Source organism: Melospiza melodia, chromosome 5, assembly GCF_035770615.1.
Source record: "Melospiza melodia melodia isolate bMelMel2 chromosome 5, bMelMel2.pri, whole genome shotgun sequence".
Lineage (NCBI taxonomy): Eukaryota > Metazoa > Chordata > Aves > Passeriformes > Passerellidae > Melospiza > Melospiza melodia.
In genome coordinates, this window is record NC_086198.1 from 33,308,404 (window position 1) to 33,335,734 (window position 27,331).

General features: G+C 48.9%; 1 protein-coding gene across 2 annotated transcripts; it reads right to left on the bottom strand.

Moving 5' to 3' along the window:
- Nucleotides 1-19: 19 nt before the first annotated feature.
- On the bottom strand, nucleotides 20-16,414 carry SCARB2 (scavenger receptor class B member 2). Of its 2 annotated transcripts, XM_063156948.1 has the most exons (13): nucleotides 16,254-16,414; nucleotides 11,338-11,495; nucleotides 7,906-8,053; nucleotides 6,733-6,921; nucleotides 6,032-6,123; nucleotides 5,668-5,787; nucleotides 4,699-4,877; nucleotides 4,416-4,534; nucleotides 3,697-3,770; nucleotides 2,875-2,926; nucleotides 2,135-2,293; nucleotides 1,922-1,992; nucleotides 20-880 (listed from the first exon to the last, which is right to left on the bottom strand). In XM_063156948.1, exons 1-12 carry the CDS (start codon nucleotides 16,368-16,370, stop codon nucleotides 1,963-1,965), a joined length of 1,437 nt encoding a protein of 478 aa, XP_063013018.1. In that variant the 5' UTR covers nucleotides 16,371-16,414; the 3' UTR covers nucleotides 20-880; nucleotides 1,922-1,962. The 2 variants fall into 2 exon arrangements, with proteins under 2 accessions (XP_063013018.1, XP_063013017.1); XM_063156947.1 differs by lacking the exon at nucleotides 1,922-1,992 and having other exon boundaries at nucleotides 16,254-16,412.
- Between the last annotated feature and the right edge of the window lie 10,917 nt (nucleotides 16,415-27,331).

Below are 27,331 nucleotides of genomic sequence, written 5' to 3' on the forward strand. Positions count from 1 at the left end.
TACCTAATGGAAACATTCCTTGAGGAGAATATTCTTTTAATTGGGAAGGGGAGGAGGAACCTTGGTGACGTTTAACACAAGTTTCTGCTTGACAAGTAAAAAAGTGTCAGGAGTTCTCAGGACCCTGTCCATAACACGGAGGGGCGCTCTCATCCCACACATGCCAAGTCTGCATTATTTCCCAGCAAACCCCCACAGCACCACCCAGCGGCTGTGTCTCCTGCAGCCCAGGAGCACGGCTGAGCTGCGGTGCCTGAAGCTGCAGAACAAAGCCCACACCCGAAGGATAAAAGCCTGGCTAGCAAGCAGAGTGGGAACACCGAGGTGCTCTGCATGGAGAAGCACTTCCAGCCGCTGGCTCGGTCCCACGCAGAGCTGCAGCTCTGGGGCAGGTCAGCTGCACACTGTGCTGTGACAGGAGCAAGGACACCAGTGACAACAGTGAGGACACATCACAGACAGAGCAGCACCCAGCCCACAGCCTGTGTGTCCCTGTCCCAGGGCCATCCAGGAGCCCGCTGCCATTGGCACTGCCACCCGTGTCACTCCCATAGGGAACCGGGCTGGCCCCCGGTGCTGATCCTCTGTGGCAGCCAGTGTGGGTACAAACAGAGGGCAGGGCTGAGAAAAGCAGGATCCAGAGCAGTTTGCAAATGGAGTTTGGAAGTTGGAATGCAGTTGAGAGAAAAGTCTCCTCCCTGGCTGCCAGTGCAGACTCCTTTCCACCTCTGTCCCACCAAAAGTGGCACTGGACACAAGCGTGGCTCCACAGGGGACAGCTGGTGTTAGGTCAGCTCTAATCGCTTGCTCTCCAAGCTCACAGGGGGAATGAAACCTACTAAGACGTCCTGATGAGTGGGGACCTCTCTTCTTCCGTGCTCTGCAAGAACAAAACCACAGCAAGTGAAACATGGCCATCAGAGACCTTCCACCATGGGAAGCCTCCAAGCAGGGAAAGGAAAAGCTCCTACTTCTAAGGACAATTCCCTCAAGAGAGCCAGGGTGCACAAAGGAAGCACCAGAGGGTGGGTGGCAGCTGTAGCCCCTGACACAGGAGGGAAGGCCAGAACCAGCCAGGGAGCACAAGAAGAGCTGCAGACTGCTGGATGAACTCTGCTTGCAGAAAAAGCAAGAAAAACCAAAGCAGGAAAAGCACAGAATGCAGGGGGTCCTTTGTCACTTTGACCCCTGCAGAGTGTTCCAGCACATCCAGGAGAGCTGGTTTGAAGCTGGGCATGCAGGGTAGGGCAGGAATTCCCAGGACAGGCCTTGGGACACCCTGGCTGAGCTGCTGACAGCACAGGCAGGCTCAGAAGAAAAGAAAAGGAAAAAGGACCAGTCTTCTCCTGCACAGGAAACTGAAGTGCATGGGGATGGGATGGCAGTGGGACTCACTGATCCAGAGGGCTTCCCCAGACACAGAAGGAAGTTGTAAGACAGCATTTAGGGAACACCAAACACACAAGAGCACAGTAAGCCCACAGCAACTAAGAGGAGAAAACAGCCTCCTAGAGAACCCAGGCTATTCCTCTAACCAATGGCTCCACACTGGTGCCATCCGAGCCCTGTTATGGTGAAATGCTGGCATCAGCTTTCGCCGTGACAGGCAGCTTAATGCCAGCGTGCTCATAAACAGATTTACAGGCTGTCTTGTAAATAGACAATAGCGGAGAATACTTCCTGCTGCTACTGCTGTCTGTGCAATTTATCTGTTCTTTGACCACAAATTTGCATTGTGATTCTGGAAAATAACCCACTGGCACAATGCAGTTCTTCTGCTGAGAACACTGACACCAACTAAATCTGTCCTCACATATGGTGGAGGTTTTGCATCTTATCCTCCTTCAGGGTCCTCTAGACAGGCTGATTTATTTCACTACTGTTGGCAAGGGAATTGGCACAGAGACAGGACCTGCCTTACCAGGCTTCTCGGATTAACTCTGCTCCTTTGCTTTGGCGCGTTTATTCTGAGTCTATTAAAACTTCCCCTCCCTAGAAAGGTCATTCCCAACAAAAACAAGATAAAAACACGTGCAGAAAGACACCAAAAGATAAAATCAACCACAAAAAGAAAAAGAAAAATCAAATGCAGGCAGATGGACAGCAAGCAAAGTCAAATGCAAGTGCTGCTTACCTCTTCAGTTATCCTCTGGGACCTGCAAGCCACCACAATGAAAACAATCCCAAACACAATCCCCAGAGCCATGATTACAAAGGGGATCCCAGTCACAACACTGGCTTCCAGCAGGACATGCCTGAGTTTGCTGGCAGATGCTTCATCAATCAGAACACTCTGGAGCAGAGAGAGATGAAGAGGAAATTGAAAAAAACCCCAAATCTTTATTTATTTCTGTGCTTTCTATAAGATCACTTTTGTGAAGGGCAGGGAAAATACACTCCCACAATTCTCCACCACTGTTTCACTGCTTCCTGACACACTTTCCCCCTAAAATTCTTCCAGGGGGCACAGGGATTACCTAGTCTATTTCAAAGGAAAATAGGGATTTTTAACTTTTGGTTTAGGAATGGACTAACACCAATTGATTCAGTGATCTGACTACAGCACAGGAATATTCACAGCAGATGACTCAGGAAAAGGTGTGATCTCCTGAAGTCCTGCCTCTGTCTGAGCACCCCTTTTCCTCATGGCCAACTCCCTTCAGTTTAAAAGGAGTGTCTGACTGAGAGTGTTAGGGAAGGCTAAAATTAACAGTACAACAAACAGCAGGAGGGTGTTAGTTAAGAAACAGCAACAGCTTCCTAACTATTGCTGTACAAATAAGAAAATCAGCATTTTCTTTTCTGGCTGGCTCAGAGGGTATTTCTTCAAGCATTAACATGCCACAATGCTGGAAAGACAGCAAAACTATTTACCTCATTTATATACATCACTGGGAAAATCAGCGTTCGGATGTTGCCGGTTTCACTGTGTGGGAAAAAAAAATTATGGGTTTGGACTTTTCCACCTGAGGGTTGTGAAGACAGATTATACAAAACCAATGAAAGAGGAAAGTGTCCCTAAAAAACCTCGGGGCTGTTCCTTTTTGCTGTGTATTTTCACCTCCCTGCTGGAGTAGGAAAATCTCAATCTCACAGATGGATAAATTCTGATTCGGGAGTAGGGTGTATTTTGGGATTTGGTGGGCAGTGAAAGACAGGGATCCATCCAGGGCTCATTAGTAACTGAGTGACAGATTTGTGCCAGGCAGCAGGAATTGAGCTAAGCTGATGTACTGAAGGTTACTCCTACTTGTAAAACACAGGAACTATTGTCTGAGCCACATGGGCACAGCAGCAAAAATCCCCCAACAGTTGGCACACGTGGAATCTCAGCTCAGGCAGGAGCTGTGTTACTGTGACTGCTTCTGGGCACTGGGAAACAAGCCTGAAGGACACCCCTGAGTCTCCCAAGGGGAATGGGCAGATAAAATACTTGTAGTTATTACAGCCAAGCTGCGCTAGAAAACATCAGGAGCAGCAGCTGCTATTCAGCATTCTTTACTCTGCAGGTGGAACTACAGAATCTGCTTGATCTGTGAGATGGGAGCATACTGTCCCTTAGAACTGAGATTTGATTGCACTTCCCTCTCTCACACTTGCTCTCTCCATCCCATATTCCATCAAAACACTGCAGAACAAATCATGCTGAACATCAGGTTAGATATGAAACTCCACCCAGAAGCAGAGAGCACTCACAAAAATTCAGGTAATTTTCGGACGTGAACGTTGACCTGCATCCGCTTGGCTGCCTGCAAGACAAGCCCTGTCAGCTGGGGAATAAAAGAGATCAGTGTTAAAAAACCCAGTGAAGGTGAAAGAACAAGAACTGTGAGAATGTTGTTCTGGTACACACCAGGCAGCAGGATCTGCACCGGGCCTGAGAGCAGCTGTGGAATTTCCTCCTGCTTTAGCTGCACATAACAGCCCGGTGAGTCAGAGCACTGTTTCTGTAAACCAGGCAGGTCGTGACTGTGCTCTTTTCCTTGACCCACATTTGTCTGTGGGGGTGTAGACATCACTGCTGTACTGGTTTTAGCTGGGAGAGAATGGATTTTCTCCACAGCAGCTGGCATCAGGCTGTGTTTTGGAGCCCTGATGAAAACAGTGTGGGTAATGCAGGGATGCTCAGTGATTGCTGAGCAGCCCTTGCACAGCTCCAGGCCTTTTCTGTTTCTCACACTGCCCTGCCAGTGAGTGGGTAGGTGGGGTGTGTGAGACACTGGGAGGGGACAGAGACAGGAGAGCTGACCCAAAGTGCCCGAAGGGATCTCCCACTCCATCCAGCATCACAGAACTACTACAGATTCCTTGAGGTCAGTGGGACTATGCCAACACCCACCACGCAAGGAGGTGACCTGAATGCAGATGCTTGGATCCATTCACCAACAGAACCCTTGAAAAAAGGCTGCACTTACGGGATTGATGTCCAGAAATGTCTCATGGTATTCTTTTTTGGGATGCATGCCCTCTATGTCCTCTACAAACTTTGGATCTGCCTGGTAAAAATGTGGAGCTGACAGAAATATTGGAGCACCTGGAATGCAGGAACACTGAGTCACCACCAAAACCAAAGGCCGAGCAGGACGTGGGGAAGCCCTGGAGGACCCCACAGCTCTGAGCTGTTTGCAGAGAGGGGACGGGGCCCCTGTGGAGCCCCCAAGCCCCAGGGGCTGTGGGGCAGCCAGGGCTGGGCCGTACCCTGCTTGCAGACGCTGACGTTGAGCACACCGGTGCCGGGACAGTTGCCGGCGGGCACGCAGAAGCCGGCGTTGGCTGGGTTCACCGAGGTGTTGGCAAACACCATGGAGGAGGGCACGAAGCGGAACGTGGGCACCCCAGCCACGGATCCCGAGCTGTCGTACACCAGGAAGAGGGACCTGCGGGGAAGCAGAGCAGGGCCAGGCCTGTCAGACTGCAGCAGCGCTGAGCCCAGCCGCATGTGTGCCCCTGTTGATGCCCCAGGTTGCGGTCCCACCACGCTCTGAGCAGCAAACACACATCCCAGCATCCTGCTGCTGCACACAACAGACAGTCCTCACATCACTGCTGCACGTGGTGTGAGTGCTGGCACCTCTCCTGGGAGGGACTAGGAAAGGAACACAGTTGTGGAAGACAGAACAATCTGACAGGTTCTGAATTTAGCCCTAACATGTGTCTGTATGGATTTAAATAATTTCAGCTTGGGTTTGTTCTTCATGCACTAGGAAATCAGCAAGAGGGGACAGAAGGTGTTACATAAAGAAGGAAAGGCCAAGATTTCCTTGGTACATTTCAGACAGCATCATGTAAAGTCATTAATCTCTGAAGAGGGCAGCCTGGGTACTCTAAAAAAGCACAGCACAGAGGAAGACTTTGGAGGAAAGAAGCTTAAGGAAAGCTCATATAAATCCTTCCATTCCTCTCACTACTAGCCTTACAGCCCAGTCTGTCCTTGCAGTTTTTGTCCAAGTTTTCACCTCATAAATCTTCACTTTGAAATAACACATCCTTAACTGCAGATAGGGAGGGTTTTTTGTAACTCTCATGTTCCCATCACAAATAAATGCAGAACACTGTGAGTGTTAAATGAAATCACAGGAGGAGAAGCACCAGCCTAACATGACACCTTGAGAGGACTGGATGTAAACACTCTGCTTTGAAGCCTGAGTGCCACCATCTTCTCCTCACCTGCAGAAATCTGAAGAAAAGATGTAAATGTTCTCATCCTTGCTGATCAGCGGGTGAAAGGATGTCCCATCTGTGCCATTGATCATGTTACATGCCTCTGTTGTCCACCAGCTCAAGGACCTGAGGAAAGGGAAGGAAAGAGGGCAAGGGATAAAAGATGTCCCAGCAGCAGTCAGGCCATGCCAGCTCCTGGCCCAGGCAAATGGGATTCAGACCTGTACAGAGCCAATTCCTCCTGCCTCAGTTCTGCTAACAACAAAAGCAATTGAAATGGGTTTAAGTTGCACTTGCATTCTCTTTAAACTGGCACCAGGCAGGCAAGGGGCTGATTGTGACAGAGGCAACATTACACTGAGAAACTTACTCTTTTCCTTTCCACTCTACAATCCTGGAGAAGTTCAGGTAGTTCGTCTCCCCACTCAGGAAAACATATTCTCCATCATCAGTTCCGTTCATCTGCAAACAGATGCAGGAGCTTTCAGTGGCTCCACTCCTCCTGTGGCACCTGGCTGCTCACTACAATGGGGTGGCAGGACTTGAAGCTGTCACCACTCCAAATCCACCCCGGGAGTGATGGACTGCCCCTGAGAGCTGTGCAGTTCATTGAACTCCACCCTCAACAGGAATGAAGTGGAAGTGACTGGGAAAGATCCTTACACCTCACAAACAAAGGAAATACAACACCTGATGAGCCTTTTCTCCCTTTTAGGGCTGCCCCTGAATAAAGAGTCTTCAGGAAGAAAATAACCCCACAGAAATAACCTCAGCACTGCAGATATCCCCATGAAGCAAGGACTCCCCTCAGAACAAAATGACATGGAGTGACCAGAAATACTGTGCAAGCCAGGAATGGCTCCAGCACAGAATTAACATCCAATTTCAGTCAATTACTAAGGAAATCAGGACATTTTTCTGGCAGTTTGCACACGTGGCCCCACAAAGCCCATGTTATTCAAGCGAGCACAGGCAATAGTGGAGGATGCTGTCCTTGGAAAGCTTATCCATCCCTCCCATGCAGTGCCATCACCCCCAGGGACAACAGCAGCAGGTGTGGCCACGGGTTACCTTGCTGAAGAGCCCGAAGACGGGGTCGATCTCGGGGTGCAGGACGTGGATGGTGGAGAGCAGCCTGTCCTTGTAGCCCCAGAGCAGCTCGTGCACGCTGCGCACAGTGAACAGCGACTCCTGGTACAGCAGCAGCAGCACCTCCGTGGCAAACTGCAGAGGGGTCGACCTGGTCCACTCCATGGCAGTCTGCAGGGCATGGGAATGAGGGAGCAATGGTCACATTTGCTGGGCAACAAACCATCAGCTGCATCCAGGCACAGACACTTTCCACCACTGCACACCCATTTCACCAAAATTCAAACGTTTATTTCCTTTCCAGCTGACAACAGGCCTTTAAAGAGGTCATAACAAAAGGAGGGCATTCCTTTTGGGCTAACCAACCTGTGGTTCTTCTCATACTGCCTGATACAGTACATCACAGCCAAAAACCTGAAGGAGAGATAATCCTTACCACCACGAGATGCCTGGGAGGAATTGAAAACACAGGGTCTGTATTGTCTGCAACTTTCATTAAACTGAGTCCTACCTACTACTCATACAGGGCATTTCTGGATTCACTCGTAAAATCAGGCATTTTTGGAAATGCTGGGGACAAAGTTGAAATGAAGGAACCCTGCAAATGAAACTAAACGAGGATGGAGAGCAAAGGCTGAATGACACCCCCAAGTATTTGAGTAGAGGCTGACTGCCTCTGTGACAGCTTGGGATCTCCTTGTTCTCATGCTATCCCTGTATAAGACCAAAATAATGGTCTGCCTTTGATCACCATGAGATTCTCTGTCACCTAGTTAGTGCAGTCTGGGGGTGCATTTTTTACTTTAATTTCATTCAGCTCTGTCTGGAACTGCTCTACTGTACTTTGTTTCTGGTTTGAGAAGCAGACTTGGAGGCAGGAATATCAGGCAGGCCTGATTTCCCCCTGTCCCTGGAGAGTGTGTCATCTTGCAGCACCAGGGGAAGGCACTGCAGAGATGTGGGGACAGGGAGGAACAAAATAAGCCCCCCACAACAGTCCAGCCCCAAAGTGAGACAGCATCTGCCCAGAACACAAGCTGCCTCTCTTGTTCTTCCATCACATTCATCTACCACAGAGAGTCAGGATGAAGCAACACACTGCTCCTTCTGAAGTGTGTCAGGATGAATTCCAAGCAGGAACAAAAGAGAACTCACCACTGCAGGGATATTTACTGTCCTGATCAGGTCCACTTCAGGGTCTCCCACTGACTTCTCAGGTTCAAATACATAAGTCTTTGGGTTTAGAGCAGACACTTTGGTTCCATTGTCCAAAAATTGGATGTGCACTCTTGGCCTGTATTCCCTGAAAGACAAGAGCTTGTTCTCTGACTGAGTTAAACAAATAGAACATTAGTCACAGTTAACTTACGGCTGTTTTTCTGCTTTAAGCAGGAAAGGGTGGCATTTTCAGTTCTTTGGAAGCAGATTCCCTCACTGACACAAACTCCCTGCTGTGTCTACATGAGCTGAGTCAGACCTCATGGGGCATTTCCAGAAATGCCACCCTGTGTGCTAATTGCACTTTCTATTTTTGCTTCATCTTTAAAAACCTCAAAGGAAGGACAATTTCAGATGGCTCAGAAGGACTTAAAGGCACCATATATGAGATTGCCCTGAAGTCCAGTGTGAAAATGAAACTTTTGCCTCTGCTGCAGGCAAAACCCACTTCCAGAAAGATGCAGGCTGCGTGTCATGGGCCTGACCCAAGAACCCACCAGAATCCTTCTGCTACCTTCAGAGCATGGGGCTCACATGTGGCACAACCACAGAACAAGCCTCATTTTAGTTCTTCTCCTTTAATTCTTGAGCAGGAATCCTGGGCACAACAGAAATTCAACTGAACTTTTGCTTTTCACTGCCTGGAAGGTTGCTGCTGTTCCTGTCTAAGCACTCAGACAGCAGGATAAAACTCAGGATTGCTGACAGACCAGTCCAATTGGCAAGGAACATCAAATGCTACCTGCTGGCCCGACAAGAAGTCAATTTGCATTGCCATTAGCACTTGACCAACCAGGATTCTGCAGCTCTGCTGACACACACTAGTTGCTCCAGCAAACCCCAAAAGGGAAATGGCAGCAGACTGCTCACTGCCTGGCACACGCAGGAGGGGAAACTCCTCCTGTTTCCTCAGCCTGCAGTGACTCAGGAGCCTGTTGACTTTCACATTTGCCTGGGCAAATGTCAAGTCACAAGATGTGAGGGAGAATTGTTCTGCCAGATGATGTACTGTGATGTTCTGCATCCAGTTTGGATTGAAATTCTGTCCTGGCTGCACGGGATCCATCAGTGCAGCTTCACAGCAGGCTGCATTACTCTGGCTCAGCTTCCACATCTAAAGCAAACTGGAAAAGCCTGTGAAACTACTGCTATCAGAAACCAGCCACGTCCCATCTTCCTTACCCTAAATGTCTCTACCACTCCCCACCATCCCTCCACCCAGGAACATTTGGCAAGACCCTCTTGGACAGCAATCTATTTCATACCCCAGGGCTGGAACTGAGGGGATGGAAATGGACCACTGTGAAATGCCTTCCTAAAATAGGCCAGGAGTAATCTGAGACACCTCTCCAGCTCTGGAGAGGAAAATAATACTCCCTGATGAGGGATATGAGTAGGACGTTACTAAGGCACTAAGATGTTGAAGTTAAAAAGTTGTAAATACGTGCAAGACCAGACAATATTCCAGTGCTCTTTGGGACTCAGCAGGCTTGGGCAGATAGGCAGTTTGAACTTATTTTTATTTTATTGAACTTATTACTTATTTTACATGCCGCCACTTCAACTTCCAGGATTTAAAAACACCAGCACTACTATGTTTTTGTTACAGAATCTGCCTGAAGTGCTTTACAATGTATGCTGGTGAAAAGTCTGAGCTGCAGAATGAGACTCTCTGGAGCCCTCCCTGTCACTGACTGGATTTTTTCCTCTCTGCTTGTCTGGCCCAGTTCACTCCCAGCCCTTCTCCAGCCTTTTTTTTTTAAAAAACACAGAGCCATGGACTTCACATTAGTGCATTTTGGGAGTTTTGCCACGTGCTAAGGCTAAATGAGGTTTCAGTGCTTTGCCACACAGGGCCTGTGGAACCAGCTGGAATGTGCAGCCTCTTCCCCTCCCTCTCTGTCCCCACCAAGAACACCTGAGGGAGGGCTGGTGTCAGGGACCTGCTGGCAGGCAGCCCTTGGTGTGGGATGCAGGGAAAGGCTTTCCCAGCAAAGCAGAAGCTCAGGCTGGGCCTCCCCTGGGGCAGGGCCCAGCCCCAGCCCCACCCACCCTGCTGAGCTCCTCCATGGACAAGGTGCAGCTTCCCAAAGCAGGCTGTGTGGGACACCCAGGAGGCACTCAGAGCTAAGGAAAGGGAAAGAAGCTGGCAAAGAGGACTGAATGCCAGCCGGTGTGAACCCTGGAGCTGGTCCTGTTCATCTTCCTGACACTGAACACATTGCTGACTGATGCCCAGCATTACACTACACTACACAGACCTGAAGGAAAGCTTGAGAACTAGAGAGCTTGTGAATCATCTTTCCTCCAGCTCTACTGGCTCCTGTAATAGCAGGGATTTTGCCAAAATACCACATGGAGTTTGCCAGGACTAAACAGACACAGGTCTAGAATGCAGAGGAGACAGGGGAAGGGACAGTAGGCAGGGGGAGAAGTGAAGCTGAGCTGTGGGAAGAAGGAAACTGAAAGGCAAGAGATAACACAGAAATCGAGGCTACCACAAAGGCTTCTGCTTTCATTCCAGGCCTTTTTCAAATACCAAGAGATTCTGATAATTTTGCAGCTTAGGTACAGGCAGTTCCTTCCAGCACTGAGCCCGTGACCAGCCTGGATGAGCCTGTGTGACCAGAAGTGAGGCTGACAGTCAGGAATCCACCTTCTTGCCGTGGGGACGAGTTCCCCATCACAGCAGGACTCCCAGGACCACAGCCCTTCCTGCCACAGGCCTGCTCCTGGCTGACATGGCTGCAGGCAGCTGAGCACATCACAGATCTAAAGGAAAACTCGTTTGTAAGGGAGTCAAATCTCTCCGTGCTATACAGGACAGCTCTAGGAGCTGGACAGTATTTAACATTACACATGGCCTCAGTAAATCCATCAGTAAAAATGAGAGATAGGTTTAAAAGCTAAGCAGGTGTTCCAGTGAGGGTTGGCTCAGGAAGACCCTTTTAGTACCACCCTAAGTGTTTTTCTGGCCACATTTTACCCATGTGGGATGGTGCAACTCCAGCTAGGAACCAATTCCTGAGCAAGCATGAGTCACACTTTTGTGCAACACTCCACTCTCCCTAGCCTCCCAAACATCACCCAGCTCACAAGACAGCAGGCCAGGATGCATTACCTTCCTCTGTGTCCAGCAGTGAAGAACGGCAGCAAAACTTGGCCCAAAATCTGACAGAAGTCACTGGCCTCATCTGAAAGCAGCTGCAAGTGTCAGTGCTGTCTGTGTGGGCTGTGACCATGCTCCCCTGCATAAACCTCCCCTCACACATTAACACCTAGATTTTCTCCCAGAATGGGACCCCAAGCCTTCTGGATTCCTCACACAGCAGAGTTCTTGTGGAGTGTGGAACTCCTGAAAGGTCTTACCTGTAGGTGTATGGTCCTATCTCCTCCACGAGAGGAGTGGCACCTTGGAGCACTTCCAAAGGATTTGTCACATTGAAGAAGTAGAACTGCATGTAGACTGGGGGGGGAGGGTCCTCCCAGGCCTCAAAGGTTTCTGTGCCATTCTTCAGGACTGTTCCCTGAAACAAGAGAAAGGCACATCAGCTGCTGGTGCTATCATGCTGCATGGCACTGGCAGGAGAGAGGAATTCCATGCCCTGGGAACAAGCACGGGCAGTAAGACTCGAGAGAGACTCCAGTTCTAGATCTGCTTTACTTTGGAGCAGCTCACTCAACATCAACCAAGCCAGGCACCTGCTCTCCTGGCCACAGGCCAGGGGCAGCACTGCTTGGTTTGTAGTTCCACTCCTCCCCACAGACAATTGTGCCTGGCATTTTTCAGAAGGGAGACTGACCAACTACTACTCAGCAATCCTGTCTCCTTTCCTGCATCAGTAAAAACCTCCACCTGGTGCCAGACACCACAAAACGTGCCAACATTACAGATAAAAGTACAACTCAGTGCTGGGAGGCCAACAGAGTCCTGGCCTTGATGATTTCTTTGCCCAAGAATGTCAGATTCCAACACAGCTGTGCGATTCTGTCTCCAAACCAATCAGACTTTATTTTTCAGTGGCCTGCGAGCAAAACTGTGAATGTCAAATTGCTTTCACATAGGCACTCTAGGATTTGTGCCTTTCCAAGGTCTTGGAATAGGGGAAAGATTGTTCTCCCTCTGTCTTTAATTTCTTTCCTACAGCTGTGTCAGCACCTGCATCTTCAGACCCATAGTGTGTCAGTCTATTTGGTAACCAAGCTATAAACCATTACTTATAACAGAAGCACTTAGGAAATGAAACACTAATTCCCTTACCTCAGTGATACCCCTTATCAGTATATACACCTTACATGGAAAGTCACAACCACACCTGTCATGTAGAGCTCTGCAACGGAGGTCTCAATCTCTCACTTTATTACTGTTCCATTTTGGATTAAATTCACCCCATTTATAAAACATCTCCACCACCAAAACAAAGGCTTTTCATGTAGTTATAACTCTGAAACCGCTGCAGTGGTCACACAGAGAAATCTGGCTGGCAGAGGGAATGTTCGGGAGTAAACACAAAGAAAACTCTATCTTGAAAACCACATCACCTGTAGGCGGAAAAAAGGGAGGAGGGAATGATTTGCAATTAAATGGGTCTCATCAACACTCATTCTTTTTATTCTTCTGAGAAAACAAGTGAAATATTGTGAGTGGAAGCTCAGAAGCAGAGCAGGCTGGACAGATGCCAGCTTGTGGTCAATGTTCAGGGGCTCTTATCAGTCACTCTTGCCTCAGGACTCATTCTTGGCCTTCCTACTTAAGGAGCTGTTTTCTCTCCATGTAGACTTTAATTCTGAGGGATGAGATAAAGAAGACTGTTTCAAAGACAAACTTGTTGGCAGGAGCTTGGCATGGCAGCAGTAATGCTGAACAACAGTGAGAGTCAGCCCAGCTGCTGCAGTGGCACTTTGCACTTGCAGCATGCTTTCCCCATAGGATTAAATCCCATTTATTCTGTGTGCACCTCAAAATTTAATGTGTTTCAGATACGCTTGAGGAGCTTGGAGCATTTGTCTGGAGCTACCAGCATCTCATATATACAATTTCTTACACAGGCTGATGCTTTTAATCCTGATTTCTTATGATTTATGCCAAGGAGACTCATCTCTGTATTCACTGGTCATATTCATTCCAGATTTATTTCTTGGATTGCATAGCACAATTTGCATCTCACACAGAAATCAAGTGTCTGTTTATTATACAGTGACAGCAAACTTGCGAGCTGGATTCAGAGAGACTCCCAAAAACTGACAAGAAACGAAACATGGTAAGCTCTTTTCTTCTGATTTTCACCAAATGTTACCAGGGGTATTTCAGTCTATCACAGGATATTACAAGGACATCAGAGCTTCTCCTTTCCAAGCGGAGTCCACGCTCATTTCCAGTGTTCCAAAGCAGCCTTCCTGTTGACTGTATTTATCAGCCAGCCCTGAACCCACAGCCCTCTCATTTGCTGCTGTTTCCTTGCCTTGACTGTGCTTTACACACTGGAAATAAATAGGGAGCTTTCCCTCCCAAATATAACAGCTACTGGCAGTGATGGTGGGAGTAGGAAATGGTACTGAACATTCCTGAAACCTACACAGAAAACTGAATTCCTTTATTTCATTTTATTTCTTGGAACCTCTAAACATTTTAATTCAAAGACGCACTTTCAGGCGTTCATCTATGACAGAGTTGAACTGCACCTTGTTAAGGTGGTGGGCTAAGTGTTCAGACCAGCATGAACAGACCTCTCTGGGAATGGCCTGCCCCAAAGGAGCCACAATGGATCCTTCAGCTAGGCCTTCGTACTAAACTCTCCTGAGAGCTCCAGTGTTTTGCATTAAACAACAACAGCAAAAAATTATCAACACATCAGCTAAATCAAAGGAGAAAACATCTTCCTCATCCTTTTGGGCCTGAAACATTCCTGCCAACTCAGCTCAAGAGATGGCTGATGACAAGTCCAGTGGAATTTCAAGGAGTGTGAAGAGTGTTTTCTAAAATTCTCAGCCTAAGGGATGTGGTGTGAAGGAAACATCTGGGCCAAAGGACTGACTGACTTCCAAGTCTGAAATGAGGAGCATAGCTCCAAGATTGATTGTGTGTGTGCATATATATACACATATATATATAAATGTATATAATATTAGGTTGTATTCTCAATCTGCACACCTATGGCAATAAATACATCAGCATCTCTCCATCAGAGAGCACAAAGCAACACCACTGGCAGCTGGAATGCCTTTCTCCTGGGGAAGATTCATCCTTGTTCATTACTGATTTTTCCCATGACTCTCTAGAGTTTCAGGTGCTAGGCCCTGATAGCAAGCAGGTTTTGGAATTCTGCTTGGGATGGCACGTTTAGTTCACAGAAATTTTAAAAAATTGCAAACAAAGAATAAGTTGATGAGATTTGAATGTCTTCTGGGAAAAGTGCCGCCAGTGTTCTTGTCACAACACATCTGCCCACTGATTTCCAAGGGGATGTGAAGTCTGACAGCAGGCTGGATTCCCACTCTTCCCACACCTTCTCTGTATCCCAGACCCTGCCTTTGGCTGGAAAGGCTGCTGCACACAACCCCCAGTGAAAGCAGAACCATCCTCAGCCGTTCCCAGGTGCTGGCTGTGGAGACACAGGCGCTTCAGCTGCTCCAAAACGGCTCTCCACTCCAGCTGCACTTGAGACTGCAAAGACAGCCCTGCTCCAGGACACCTGGAAAGCCCTCAAAGGAACAGGAACTCCTTGCAAAAGCTCAGGTCTTGCCCATTCCAAAGGAAAATTTAGATTTGTCTATTTGCACAAGATTTTCTAAGCCACACATGCAGTTACACAAGAGACAGCAGCTTTCCCAACTACACACAAATGAGGGGAAGCTCACGTGGGATGAAGCAAATGTGGAGAGGAGCCAGCTCAGCAGAGTGACAGGGAGCAGCGTGCTGCGGGGCTGAAAGCTGTGCTTCCCCAGCCCGGGGGTGTGGCTGCTGCAGAAGGCGCACCGGGGAGCTGGCACCCCTGGCAGGGAGCCGGGCAGCGCATTCCCTGCAATCCAGATGTGTGCCAGCACGGGCTGGACAGCAGCAGGCAGCAAAGAAAGGCCTGAGCTCTGGAAACTTTATCCTGCATGACTGCAAGCCTGCTGAGCGAACAGCAAGCGGCTCTTACATAAGTTGCTGCGAGGAAGTAGCAGGCGGCCGGAGATAATGTGCGTAAGGAGGATCACGCCTAATTCCCGACAGTCCTGCTCCAAAGCACTGCTCCCACCCCGCTAACAGCAGCGAGAACACTTGGAAGCAGAACTTCTGGGATGCAGGGGAGGGCAGACTCCTTCCCAAGGACAGCCAAGATCAGGGGGATGGAGCTGTGCTTCCAAGTGGCACAACCTGCTGTAAGCTCAGTGCCAACCTAAACCAAACCGATTTGTGGCAATGCAGTTTCCATGGTAGGAAATGCTCCCTGTCAACAGCCCAGAGGAAAGAACAGTAGGTTAGGAGATCACAGATAATCTGGTCACCACTTAGACAACAGCTCTGGACAAATCCCTTCATGGGTTAGCGTTCCTGGCTTCTCTGTCAGAATAAGAGCTAAGATAATATTCCTCAGATAGATAAATAATTGCTCATTACAAAGGAATTCCAAGAGAGTTACTAACACAGCTGACCCTTCCCACTGGGCCACTGCATAAATGCACAGAGCCACTCTGGGAGAGAAACAAAAGCTTAGGCAGGGCAGGAGCAGTGCAGGCCTCTGCATCCCCAGCAACACCAGGATGGGTGTCCCCGAGTGCGGAACAACCCGGTGAAATGCCTGGCTGCCATCACCCAGCCTGGGGAACAGGCTGGCAGACACCACGTGTTCCAGCCCATAGCACCTCTGGCCCTGCTCCAGACGCACCCGTAAATGGAGCAGCAGAACAGGTATGAAAGGTGCAAGCAATTTATGATAGAGATGTCAAAAAGAAGAGGTGCTTCAGGTGTCCCCTGCTCCTCTCAGGCACTGCTGCTCTGAAGAGGACTCCTTGCTACAGCTGCTGCCCCACAGTCAGCAGCTGCCTCAAGAAGAGACATTTTTACCCCATCCTCACCCGATTTTTACTCAGCCCAGGGACCAGTGCAGCCTGAGCTCCATTCTGAGCCCCAACCCAGCCGGGTGGCGCTGGGCAGGGGGGGTTCACGGCCCAGGGATGCTTCTGCCCACTCACCCACCGCCGCTGCAAGGAGGCAGCCAGCCCCCTCCCTCCCTCGGCTATTTTGAGAAGGAATAACCCAGCAAACAAGGACCGAGCCGGCAACGCGGCAATGCTTTTACCTGCTTCACCTGCAGATCCACTACTGTCTGGAAGACGTGCGCGACCAGCAGCGAGATGCTGGCGATGAGCAGCGTCATGGCCAGGACCCCCACGGTGACCAGACACAGCGACTTCATGGCTGCTGTCGCCGCCGCTGCCGAGCAGGGAGCGCCGCGGCTCCGCCGGGCTCGGGCTCCGGGGGCGGGCGCACCGGGGCCCCGCCCGCCAGCGCCGGGAGCAGCCGCCGCTCCCCGCCCTCGGCGCCGCAGCCGCCGCCGCTCGGCCGGGGGTGCTCTGCTGTCCCGGGGGATGCTCTCCCGGCTCGCCGGGGCCGGGACAGCGTATCCCAAAGGAACGGGGCTGGTTCCTGCCCGCGAGGACTCCTGGCACAGCCGGAAGGCTCCTGCCCGCTGGGGATGGCGGTGCTGGAGCGCCCCGCTCGGTGCGGCGGGCAGCGCCAAAGGGCGCTCTGCAAAACAAGCGGAGCAATTCCACAGCGAGGTGAATGCGGCAAAGCTTAGAGGCGCTTCACGCTCCCTTCAGACTGAATTAGGCATGGCGGGGAGCGGGTTCTGCCACACTTGCGTGCAGTTCAGTTGTTTAACTAGGTTAAACCGCTCTTGAAAAAAATCAATCACATCAATGTACCTGCTTTTTCAAAAGCCAGCGTGTGAGATGCAAAGCTGTGTTTCGTGTCAGGTACAAACAGGCGACGTGTGTATTTGTGAATGCGAAATGTGTGGACCCCGACAATGGGAGAGCTGTGAATTATAATAATAACTGAGGAAAATAAAGCATGGAAAAAGGCCTTCGAACCTATCTTTTGTTTGCAATTAACCCTGGTTGATTTAGGAGCATTGGAGTTAAGGTGTTAAAGATGTTGCATTTTGCTTGCATTTAATCCATAAAAAACTCTGCAATAATAACCTTTTGGAATATAATTTTAGAATATTACTTGTATCCTTGAAACTATAGCTTCGGAATATATCTAAAGGAAATATGCTTATCTCACTCCTCACTGAAGCAGAGAAAAACAGCTTGAGAAAGGAAGATGAACATTACCTCAAGGATTTATGGTTTCGACCAAAGGGAAGCTGGACATCACTGTTATGAGATTTATAGTCTCTGCAATTAAAAGGTGGACACACATCTGGGGAGCTGGACCCTACTAGATGGGATTCGTCTTTCTTCTTTCGGAAACTGGACCGTCACCATCTGGGGATACTCCTTTGAGATACATCCTGAGAAATTAAAATCACAATAGTGTATAGAATTGGGATGTAATAATTTGGAATAAAAATTGCTGATGAGTAAAAGATTGGAAATAGAAACTGCAGGAAAAAACTGATGGATACCCCTATAAATACCTGTAACCATCAATTATCGGCGTGCAGTTGGAGAGAAAACTTCCCCCACTGTACCCAGCACTGTATTGCTCATACTTTACCATATTAATTAATAAATTGATTGCTGCTTGAATATTGGCCTAGTCAAGCTTCTTATTCATAACAAGCGGGATGTTCTGCTCCACTTCCCCACCCAGCACTGCCTGCAACAGAGCGATGGATGTCATGCCAGCCCCCGTCCCCCACGGCTTTCCTGTGGCACAAGAGGAAGGCAAGCCCTGCGACATGGCACTGCCATCCCACGCCCCACCAGCAGCACCAGTGTTCCCCCAGTCACAAGTCAGCTCCCTGTCCAAACCACGAGGCTGGCAGCTCCCAGCTCCAGCCTGATCCCACTAATGCCTTCCCGAGCAGGAGGGCAAGTGGCCTATCAGGTGCATTTCCTGCTAGGATGGACTGAAGCATCTTCCCTTAGAAAGGCTTCTTCCTGTAATTGTGATTGCAGCAACAGTGTTATGTTACTGTGTGCCCTTTTAGATATTTTTGCTTATGAGAGGTTCTGAGGTCACATGTCACAGCTGTTTGGAAAACCAGAATTTTTGTGGTTCCACCCATACAGTTAAATTTCTTTCTTTTTTTTTTTTTTAAAGGTTGTTCTGGCAGCATTCTTTCATTTAGCTTCTCATTCCAGAGTGGTGTTCTCAGCCCTGTTTCATCACCATTTCTCCAAAAACCAAGAACCAGAGTACATAATTAGAATCTGGTTTTGAAGATTAATTTAACTAGAGCAATAAAATATTCCCCTTAGAAAGAATTCCCACAGAAGAGTCTTTCTCTGTAAACCATAAACGTTCCCTTCACTGTAAAATATTTTAGCTGAACCCTGGCACAGATATTTATAGATCAAGCAAAGACTCCTACAGAGTTTTGGGTTTGGTTAACTCAGCTTTTTGGCTTTTTCCATAAAAATCTACCTATGTGATGCATAGAATCACATTGTTTCTCCATACAGATTTTCTAGATTCTCAGTGTGAATTATTTTCTTTGTTTTGGCAAATCATTTTACCTTTGGAAGCCAGGGAAGTGCTCAGCAACCGTGATACACTGCATGAGCCCTTGAGGAGTGGCTCCAGCTCTGGAGTGCAGCCTGGGAATGCAGTGGGTGCACTGCTGGCTCAAGGCACAGTTGTGTGTCATAATTCCAGATCCCTGAAACAAGCAGAGGCACATCTTCCCTTTCCAGGACCATGATGGTGTTGCTGAGACAAGAGGCAGACAAAGCCCATTCTGGAAAGCACGGATACAGCGAAATTGTCCTGTCCCATGCACTGGGAATATCTTGAATAAACATAAAAAGCCAGATTTACTGAGGTTGTGATGTGGCTCATTCAGTTTGTGCAACACCAGGTGCTCGGCTCCTTGGAGTCTATGCAAAGCAGGAAAAGCTTGTAAGGGAAGGAATTAGGAAATCACACAGCACAGTGTCAGCCAAATCAGACCAGATCCCAGAAATTCTTAATCCTCTTCCCGGGGGTTAGCAGCTGTCAGACATTTCTCCAGAGGATGTTTGATGCTGCCCAAACAGGGCTGGAACAGCACTCAGGAGGGTGGGGTACTGCTCCTGGTGTCTCTGTGTCCATCCCTGGCACTTGATGGATCTCTGGGCTTTGACACCTGAGATAGGAATCGTGCTTGCCCTTACTTAACCACCTGCCACTGCTGACAGACCTGTTCACACCCTGTCTGACTGCTTCACACCCAGGCCCTGCTTCCTCAGGAGCTGTGACCTCAGGGCACACACAGACACCAAACAACCTCTCCAGGACCCAGAGCAGTTTCACCTCAACACTGAAAATGCAGCTGTAACAAGAAAAGTGCTTTAGCTGATAAACACTCTGCCAGTTTCTGTCTCATCTCCAGTTTGGATAGGCTTGTCCACTCGTGTCCTGCTGTTGCATGATGTCTGCAGTCTGCTTCCTTCTATGGCTCTGTGGTACCTGGCTGCCCACCTCATCCACACAACATAAAACAGGGAACCTGCAGGTCCTCCCCTCTCCCAGTTTGCTGACAAACTGAGCCTGTGCTGGCTGCAGTTCCACAGCAAGGGCCAAGAAGGACACAGCACAAGCCTCGCATGCACAGAGGCTTTGCCCTTCTGCTTTCCCTGCACGGCTCACACATGTCCTTGTTGCCAAACAACTCACACACACTGTGGGTATCTAGTACTCTATGCTTAATTAATAAAACAACATAATAATATCCATACTACTACTACTACTGCTACTACTACTACTAATTTAACCTAGTTATAAGATCCTGATTTCAGCTGAGAGTTGAGACATTTCTGAAAGGTTTGTAAGTGGGTAGTGATCACATTTCACTGTCTCAAGCTTCAATTTCTTCTTCCCAAACAGCAAATTAATTGCTGGCAGGAAAGCAGTTCACTGTAGGGCAGAGCTATGCTGCAATTACTGAGTCCGTCAGCGACCTTGGAAAGGGCTGGGACTAAAGTTGGTGCTTTTTGTAAGAGCAACCTTTGCTCTTGGGTTAGAAACTGCTTGATTTCCAGATTTGGGACAGTGACCAGTGACCTCCCAGGAAATGAGACATTTGCCTGCAATAGCACTTAATTTAGCTTTTGAGGAAGTTATTACTTTTAACTGTTGTGAGATTAGCAGAAAAGTGGTTTTCCCTCTAAAATCTGGGCCTGTCCCTCATGTTTTTGACACTCCCCAGCTAAATAACCACAGCCCTCATGAACTGTTAGCCACTCACACACACCTGCATCTCGTAATTGATATAGGCACATTTTATATTCATATGCACACAAACATATTCTTCCTAACTTCAGCTGTACCAAAACTAGCGATGCAGCCACTCATACCCCTCAGCTACTTCTGGCTGGGGCTGCTGCTCCCCTGACTCACCTGCTGGTGCAGCAAGAGCTCTGTGACTCAGGGGTGCCAGGCCGTGCTGCCAGCGTGGCACCGAGCATCGCTCCAGGCCACCTTTTCCTCTGCACCCAGACTGCTGCCCTCCTTTTCCAAAGCTGAATCCCTCATTCCAAACACCTCCTTCCCAGCACTGGCACACAGCAGAGCTGGAGCCCTCCCTGCTGAAGCAGGAAATGCCTTCTGGGCTGGGAGGATGGCACCAGTGGCTGTGGAACAGAGACCTTGCTGGGAAAGGAAGGCAAGGATGACTGGGAGGCTCTGGCAAATGGCACTGTCTGGGTAACTCACACAGGTTTGCTGAGGGCCTGGCTTGCAGGGCCAAGCCCATCTCATCAGTAAAGCTCCCCCTGCCAGAGTTTTACTACCTTAATTCAGGTTTTACCTTCTGCAATGCAGATTGCAACAGGAAGAACGCTGTCTTTTCAAGTGCTTGATCTGATACTCTTGAGCGTTGCCCACAGAGACTGACACAGTTTTCCAAGCCCTCAGTTTTCTGTACAGCCCTTGAGGCAGCTCCAGGATGAACCAGGTTTACTTGTTCTGCCGCTGCTGAGTGCTGCAAACAGCCCTGGACTACTGGGAACATCCTCTGCACACCAAGGGATAAACACAGGTGTGGAAGCAGCCAGGGAGGAACCAAAAACACAGCTGATAGGAGCCTATGCTGTTCCCAGCAGCAGAGCAAAGGAGAACCTGGCAAAAAAACCCTGGAGAAATGCAAAACCAGACCAGGACTGTGCTCACTCTGGCCTCACAAACAATCAGACAACAAAGCCCAAATCACCATAAAAATGTGTCTCTGTTTTTGTTCTAAGAGAGCTCTAAGGAGTGGGTAAGGTTTCTGACACATGTGACTAAAAGAGTCAGGTTAGTCATGCAGGCCAGGTACTTTTTATCAGTCACACACTTCCCCATCAATGTCTGACACTGCAGAGCAGAGACTTGACCCTCCAGCCCTGAAAACCTCTCCTGATAACCCTGGACATGACAGATGTCATGAAGAACCTCTCACTCAAATGGAATCCATGGTGAACATGTATTTTTTCCCCTACAGTATGGCATGCATGCCTCCTAAAAAGGGGAGGATTCCAGTCTACAACCCCCAGGGATGGACACTCCAGCCTCTGGCCCAGACCTTCCCCAAGGGAGGGGGCAGAGAGACACGTTACATTTATTTGCCCCACTTGGGACTTGGAATTTCAACCTGCACCTAGTTTTAAGGGAACTGCATGTTCTAGGGAGGGCACATTTAAAATGGGAAAACCAATGGCACAAGTTTCCCTCTTCTGAGAGTCCTGTCCCACATAAGTGCCACTCTGACATGCAGAGGTGAGGGAAGCTCCGTAGCAGAAACTCTAGGAGTCTCATTTTCACCTTTTTGTGTTCTCAAAATACAAAAAGCCTATTCTCAAGTGCTTTTTGATCTGAAAGAGTTCAAGAGCAGACTCCAGCCCTCTGAAGGTCTGCTGCTGCATTAAAGCCTGGATGCACACTACCTCTGCACACAACTTTACTGAGGAAAAGAGGAGCTCTTGCACAGAGAGCCAGGGATTTTCATGGTCTCTGCTGACTGCATTTGAGAGAGGCTGCAAACCTACAATCAGAGTCTGCTTTGTTCTGAGCCTGTCTTATGCCACAGACAGAGATCTCCCTCTATTCCTAAAGTAAACACAGGGATTGAAGGCTACAATTAGATGATCTTGCCAGCCTGCATCACATTATTATTTATTCAGGCAATCAACTAACTCTAATTAAAAATCTGCAGTGTAAGTATCTTCTAGCTAGCAGCACCAGTGGCTCCGGAGCAGCACAGCTGAGCTCTCTGAAGCCTTCCCATGCACAAAACCTGGGGTGGCTGTTCTTAAAGTACACCAAACTCACTGCCACAGACGAGGAAAGACCAAAGTCTCACATTGGAAGCCTCTCCCCGATTCCCAGTGTCCACTGCACTTAAATGCACACTTGGTAGGCCTGGAATGAGTCATCTTTATCCTGCAGCCCCTGGAAAACAAATGCTTTGTATGCCAGCCTGGATACAAACAGCTCCTGTCTGCCAGCTCAACAACGGGGCTGTGTGTGGGACAGCCCTCAGCTCCCACCCCGGGCCAGGGCAGCACTGCCCGAGGGCATGGCAGCCACCAGCTCCTCTGGAAATGTGCCAGAGGCACAGCTCCCAAGTGACAGGTCGGTCGGGAGGAGGATGAGGGGAACGCTCTGCAAAAGGGTAAAGGAAAGAAGGGGATCCTAGGGGTCTAATCCTGGCAGGGAGGCTGTGCAATCTCCTGTCTTAGGATCTGTTTTCCCTGTACCCCCCAGCCCCTGAGGACAGTGCAGAGCCAGGCTGCAGCACGTGGCTCTGAATCCCTGCAAAGGCAAAGCTCTGGCCCCACGATGTGGGTGTTATCCCAGTGCAGTAAACAAAATCCCAGGACTGTTTGGGTGGGCAGGAGGCCAGGCTGCCTCCAGGACAGCTGCTCACAGCTGCTGACTTCAGAGCTGCCTTCAGCTGTTTGTGTCATCTGCTCAGCACAGAGGGGCACTGAGGAGAAAGGGAAGGCAAACGGTGCCTGACAGCAAAGCCAAGCAACCCAGCACCCTTGGGCTGTTTCTTGGTCTGTGCTTCTCCCAGAACCCAGCTCCTCTGTCCCCACTCCCTGCCAGATCTCAGGCACCAGCCCTAGTGCCCTGTTGCACTTGGGTGCCTGCCAACCTCAATTCTGAGTATTTAAAATCCTAAGTATAGGCCAAAAGCAGAGCCGGGCCCTAGGATGGGAGCCACTAGGCTTCAGCACAGTCTGCAATACCTTGTGTAGGTCAGCTGTGTCCCTTGGCACTAAAGGGAGCACTTTGGGAAAGCAAAAAAGTGCCCCTGCCACAGTTCTAGCATGTGATTCAGGCCTCGGGATGGAGCCACTGCATCAGGTGCTGGCTCAGGGCCCACCCTGCCCTCTGCCAAGACTGTGTGGGAAAGGACTTCTTGCTTTCCCCTGTCACCAGAGCCAGGCAGCACATGACTCAGTCACCAGTGACATCCCCCTCACACACTGAAGCCAGCAAAGAGGAACTAGAGGGGACAGATTCAGAGCAGGACCCACAGATTTGATGGCAGAACAGCACTTCAGGGCACACTGAAAATTCTGGCTGCAGTCTTGTATTCTATCCCTGGCTTGTAATTCCAGGGAGGAAAAATATCAACCACCAGTGAAGGCACCTCCCTGCAACTCTGTGATGCCAGACCAGTAATCAAACTTATTCAGGCCATGAAGACAAGCACTACCATTAGGGCTTACAAACCATTTGGTAGAGTTCTTTCCCAAGAATCTCCACAGGGTAAGCAGCCAGGCAACACAGAAAACAACAAAAAAACCACTCCCACTTTGAATTAAATAATGTGATTTATAAAACAATACAACTTTCTTGCAGCTTTCAGGAAAATAGCACCTAAAATATGGAGGCATATACATCCATATTCAGAATTTCTAAAAAGGTTTGGCCTAAAACAAAGAAAGAATGTAAAATAATACCACACTTCACCTGTCTGTCATGCTGCATTTCCTATGGGCCTGGCAACAATAAAGAATCCACATGGAAGTCAAAGCACGATGTCTCCAGGATGTGCGACAACCATGAGAGGCTGTCAGCAGGATTTTGGTGGGAAATCTCATTTATGATTCAATTTCTAAGAGCTGCTGAATACCACAAGTTCAGTGAAGTCTGAGATGAGACAATTTAGCCAAATGTATTGTACTTTGGTTTATGCCCGGGAGGATGTAAAAAGGAACAGTCACCAACCACGAAAGGGGACCTGGAATGCAGCTGTACCAGCTGGGGAAATGGAGGATGAAGAACCACAACGTACAAAGTGAGACTTGCACAGACTGACTAATGAACTGAAAAAGCTGGCAAATAATGGCTCATGGGAAACAAACCTAGGAGGAAAAGGGATGTAGGAAAAGTTGTCATTGACACTACTGTCACAGCACAGAAATCCAGAGAAAGCATAGGAAATACAGCAAGAGACTGGCAAGGTCCCTTTTAGCTGCCTTCCAGATTTTCATGGCTCATAATGGGAAGCAAGTCTGGATCTGGGGTGTCCTCATTACTAACCAACCACTTCTCAAGAAGTTAATAGCAACTGAGAGAAAGACTGTCCTCTCTGTTTAGGAGGGAAGAGCTTTTCCTGCCAGCCATACTCCTCCTGTGCCACCTACTGACTGCAGTGCAACGCTGCACAAGTGTCCAGTGCTCACAGGTGGGATACTACTCCAAACCAAATGGGGAGGGATGGGGTAGAATGCCAGTCAGGGTCATGGTTTCCTCCAAAGTACATGAATACTTTGCCCTTCCCATTTTAGTACCTGCTTGGGTGGGGATCCAACACAGAAAGTATCAAACAAAAGCCCGGAAAACATCCACGACATCAGTCTTGAATTTTAAATTTTAACCTGGCTCCCAGGGAGGCTACTTCAGCCCAAGCTCTGGGGGTTACAGATGGGAAAAGGTGACGTGACATTGCTCCTTTTAACACCTGACTGTTTCCAGTTAAACTAAGAGAGGAGTTCCTCACACTGAAACAATCAGCAGTGCAGCAGAGACACTTGGCATCTGTTCCAGCAAGAGCTGCCTGTGGCACTTCCAGATGAGCCCACAGCACAACCACAGAGAGCAACAGAGCTCCCAGATTTGAATTTCTTATTTACTGACTCACCTTTCTGTTTTGTTCTGTTGCAGAACTGGAGGAAGCATCTTACACACACAAGGCTTTAAGAGCATTCTCTCCCCGGGATCAGAGGGTGGCCAGCCTCACAGGAGCTCCCCAAATACATCCCCCCAAGTGCCCCTGTCAGAGCCAGGAGAGTGAGACAGGAGCACACGGGTCTGGCTGAGCAGGCTCTCCGTTTCTCCCTGGAGATCCCCTGTCATCACGCTAGGTGGCACAGCTGACAGAGGAACAGAGCTCCGGTGAGACGCTGCCCTCCCCAACACCACCTCTGGCTGCTGCCTTGCTCACAGGGCTGGGAGAGCAAATACCTGCCCTCCTGTTTTGGTTTTGGTTCTGAAATGTGGAAAGGTGTCAGGCTTGAGGCTCCTGATCTTGGGCCAGCCAGCTGGGAATTCCACAAAGTCACCTGTGGCTTTTCCAAATGCTCTCCTCCTTTCCCAAGGCTCTCCCACTTGCTGAGCAAACAATGGTGCGACAGAGCCTTGTTCACAAAACACTGCTCTCCAAAATAATGTTAGATCAGGAATGACTGAGAGAACAAATGAAGTCTTGAGTTAATTAGAACCAGAATTATGGCCCTGAGACTCTGAGAATTTGTTTCCTTCTCCCTCTGTTGTAACAGACACCATGTTTGATTCTGATGAAAGCCTTAAAAAAATATCTCAGTTGCATTTTGGAGCATTTCTGTTTATCTGCTTTGTAAATCCTCTAAGGAGACAGAAGTCTCCAAGCTGTACATGATATGAGCACTTGAAGAATTCCTAGAGGGGAGGGAACCAAAGCCTTCAAAGGGATAAGTTACTGTCTGCCATGGTCTGTGCATTTGCTTCAGAGGAGGAACCTCAGCCCCCAGTTCTTTCCTGTTCAGCTGTGCTGAGGGCTGGCAAGGGGATGCCCTTTTAGTGTACTGCTACAATAATGAATGGGTTTTGCCTGCTGTGCTGCAGGGAGGTGACAGGCAAGCCTAAATTGCAGTGCACACATAGTACTTACAGAACAGCAGCGTGGAGGTGCCCAGACTGGCAATCCCAGCTCAGCAAGGTAGTGCACAGACACAGAGCAGGGAACTAGCTGTTTTGAAGGCCAGGAAAAAAAAAGAATGTAAGTGAACAGCAAAAATATCACCTACTCTGCAAAGTTTCAGTAGTCAGCATGGGCCATTACAGCAAGGGTTAATTCTCAGCACCAAGCCTGAGGAGCACCTTGAAGCACCAAGAGTGGTAAAAGAGAGGGCACTCAATCCCTCAGTCACTGAGAAAGTGCCTGGCTCCACAACTCTTTCTTTCCGCTGTGTCACCGAGCAGGAGATGTGAGCAGTGCACTTTCAGCCCATGCCAGGACAGCCCAGTACCAAAATAGATGTTTTGACTTAAGCACCAGCTCAGCACTTTGCTGGAGGAGATGGTTCCTCAGCTACTGTGGTAAGCAAAGAAAGGGAAGATATTTAGATCATGAATTCTGTCTCTCTGCACAGCCACCCTCCTCCATGCCAGCCATGGAGGCTGCACACTTGTGCTTCTATAAATTCGAGTGACATTTACTGTCCCGTTAAGCTGAGGGGGCGCTGCTGGAACTGACACTGAAAGATAAAGAAGTTCACACACTGGAAATAGACTTACTGCGACATCCACTTAGCCATTCTCTTCTCTAATGAGATACTGGGCAAAAGCTCATCAGTGGGTTTTAGAGAGCCAGTCATGACCACACCTTTGGTCAGATAAAGAGAATGGATTTTAAAAAGGCAGCAAACAGAACTGAGTGGGACTGCCTCCCCCACTCCTTCCCTGCTGGTAATCTTCGGCGTTATAAACATTTTCAGAGTTTGTCACTCCAGAACTGCCAGTTCAAAACACAAAGTCCCAAAGTGCATTTACTAAATTTCTCGGGTTTCTACTAAGATTTATCTGTATAACCTCTCAATTCTGAAATGGAGTTTGACATCATCACTTCAAGAGTAGTAAAATGAAGGTAAATTTAAGTAAACATCACATATCCTCTGTATTAATGGACTCTGAGCTCCTGATAATCCAAAAAGCTTCCTGAGCGTAACGCAGAAGCAGAGCAGGACAATGTTA

Coding starts and splice junctions, on each gene's coding strand:
- SCARB2 (XM_063156947.1), bottom strand. CDS start 16,370: ATGAAGTCGCTGTGTCTGGTCACCGTGGGGGTCCTGGCCATGACGCTG. Junction 4,878..5,667: donor TTTTCTTCAGATTTCTGCAG/GTGAGGAGAAGA, acceptor GCTTCCCCGCAG/GTCCCTCTTCCTGGTGTACG. Junction 2,927..3,696: donor CGAAAATTACCTGAATTTTT/GTGAGTGCTCTC, acceptor TTTCCCACACAG/TGAAACCGGCAACATCCGAA.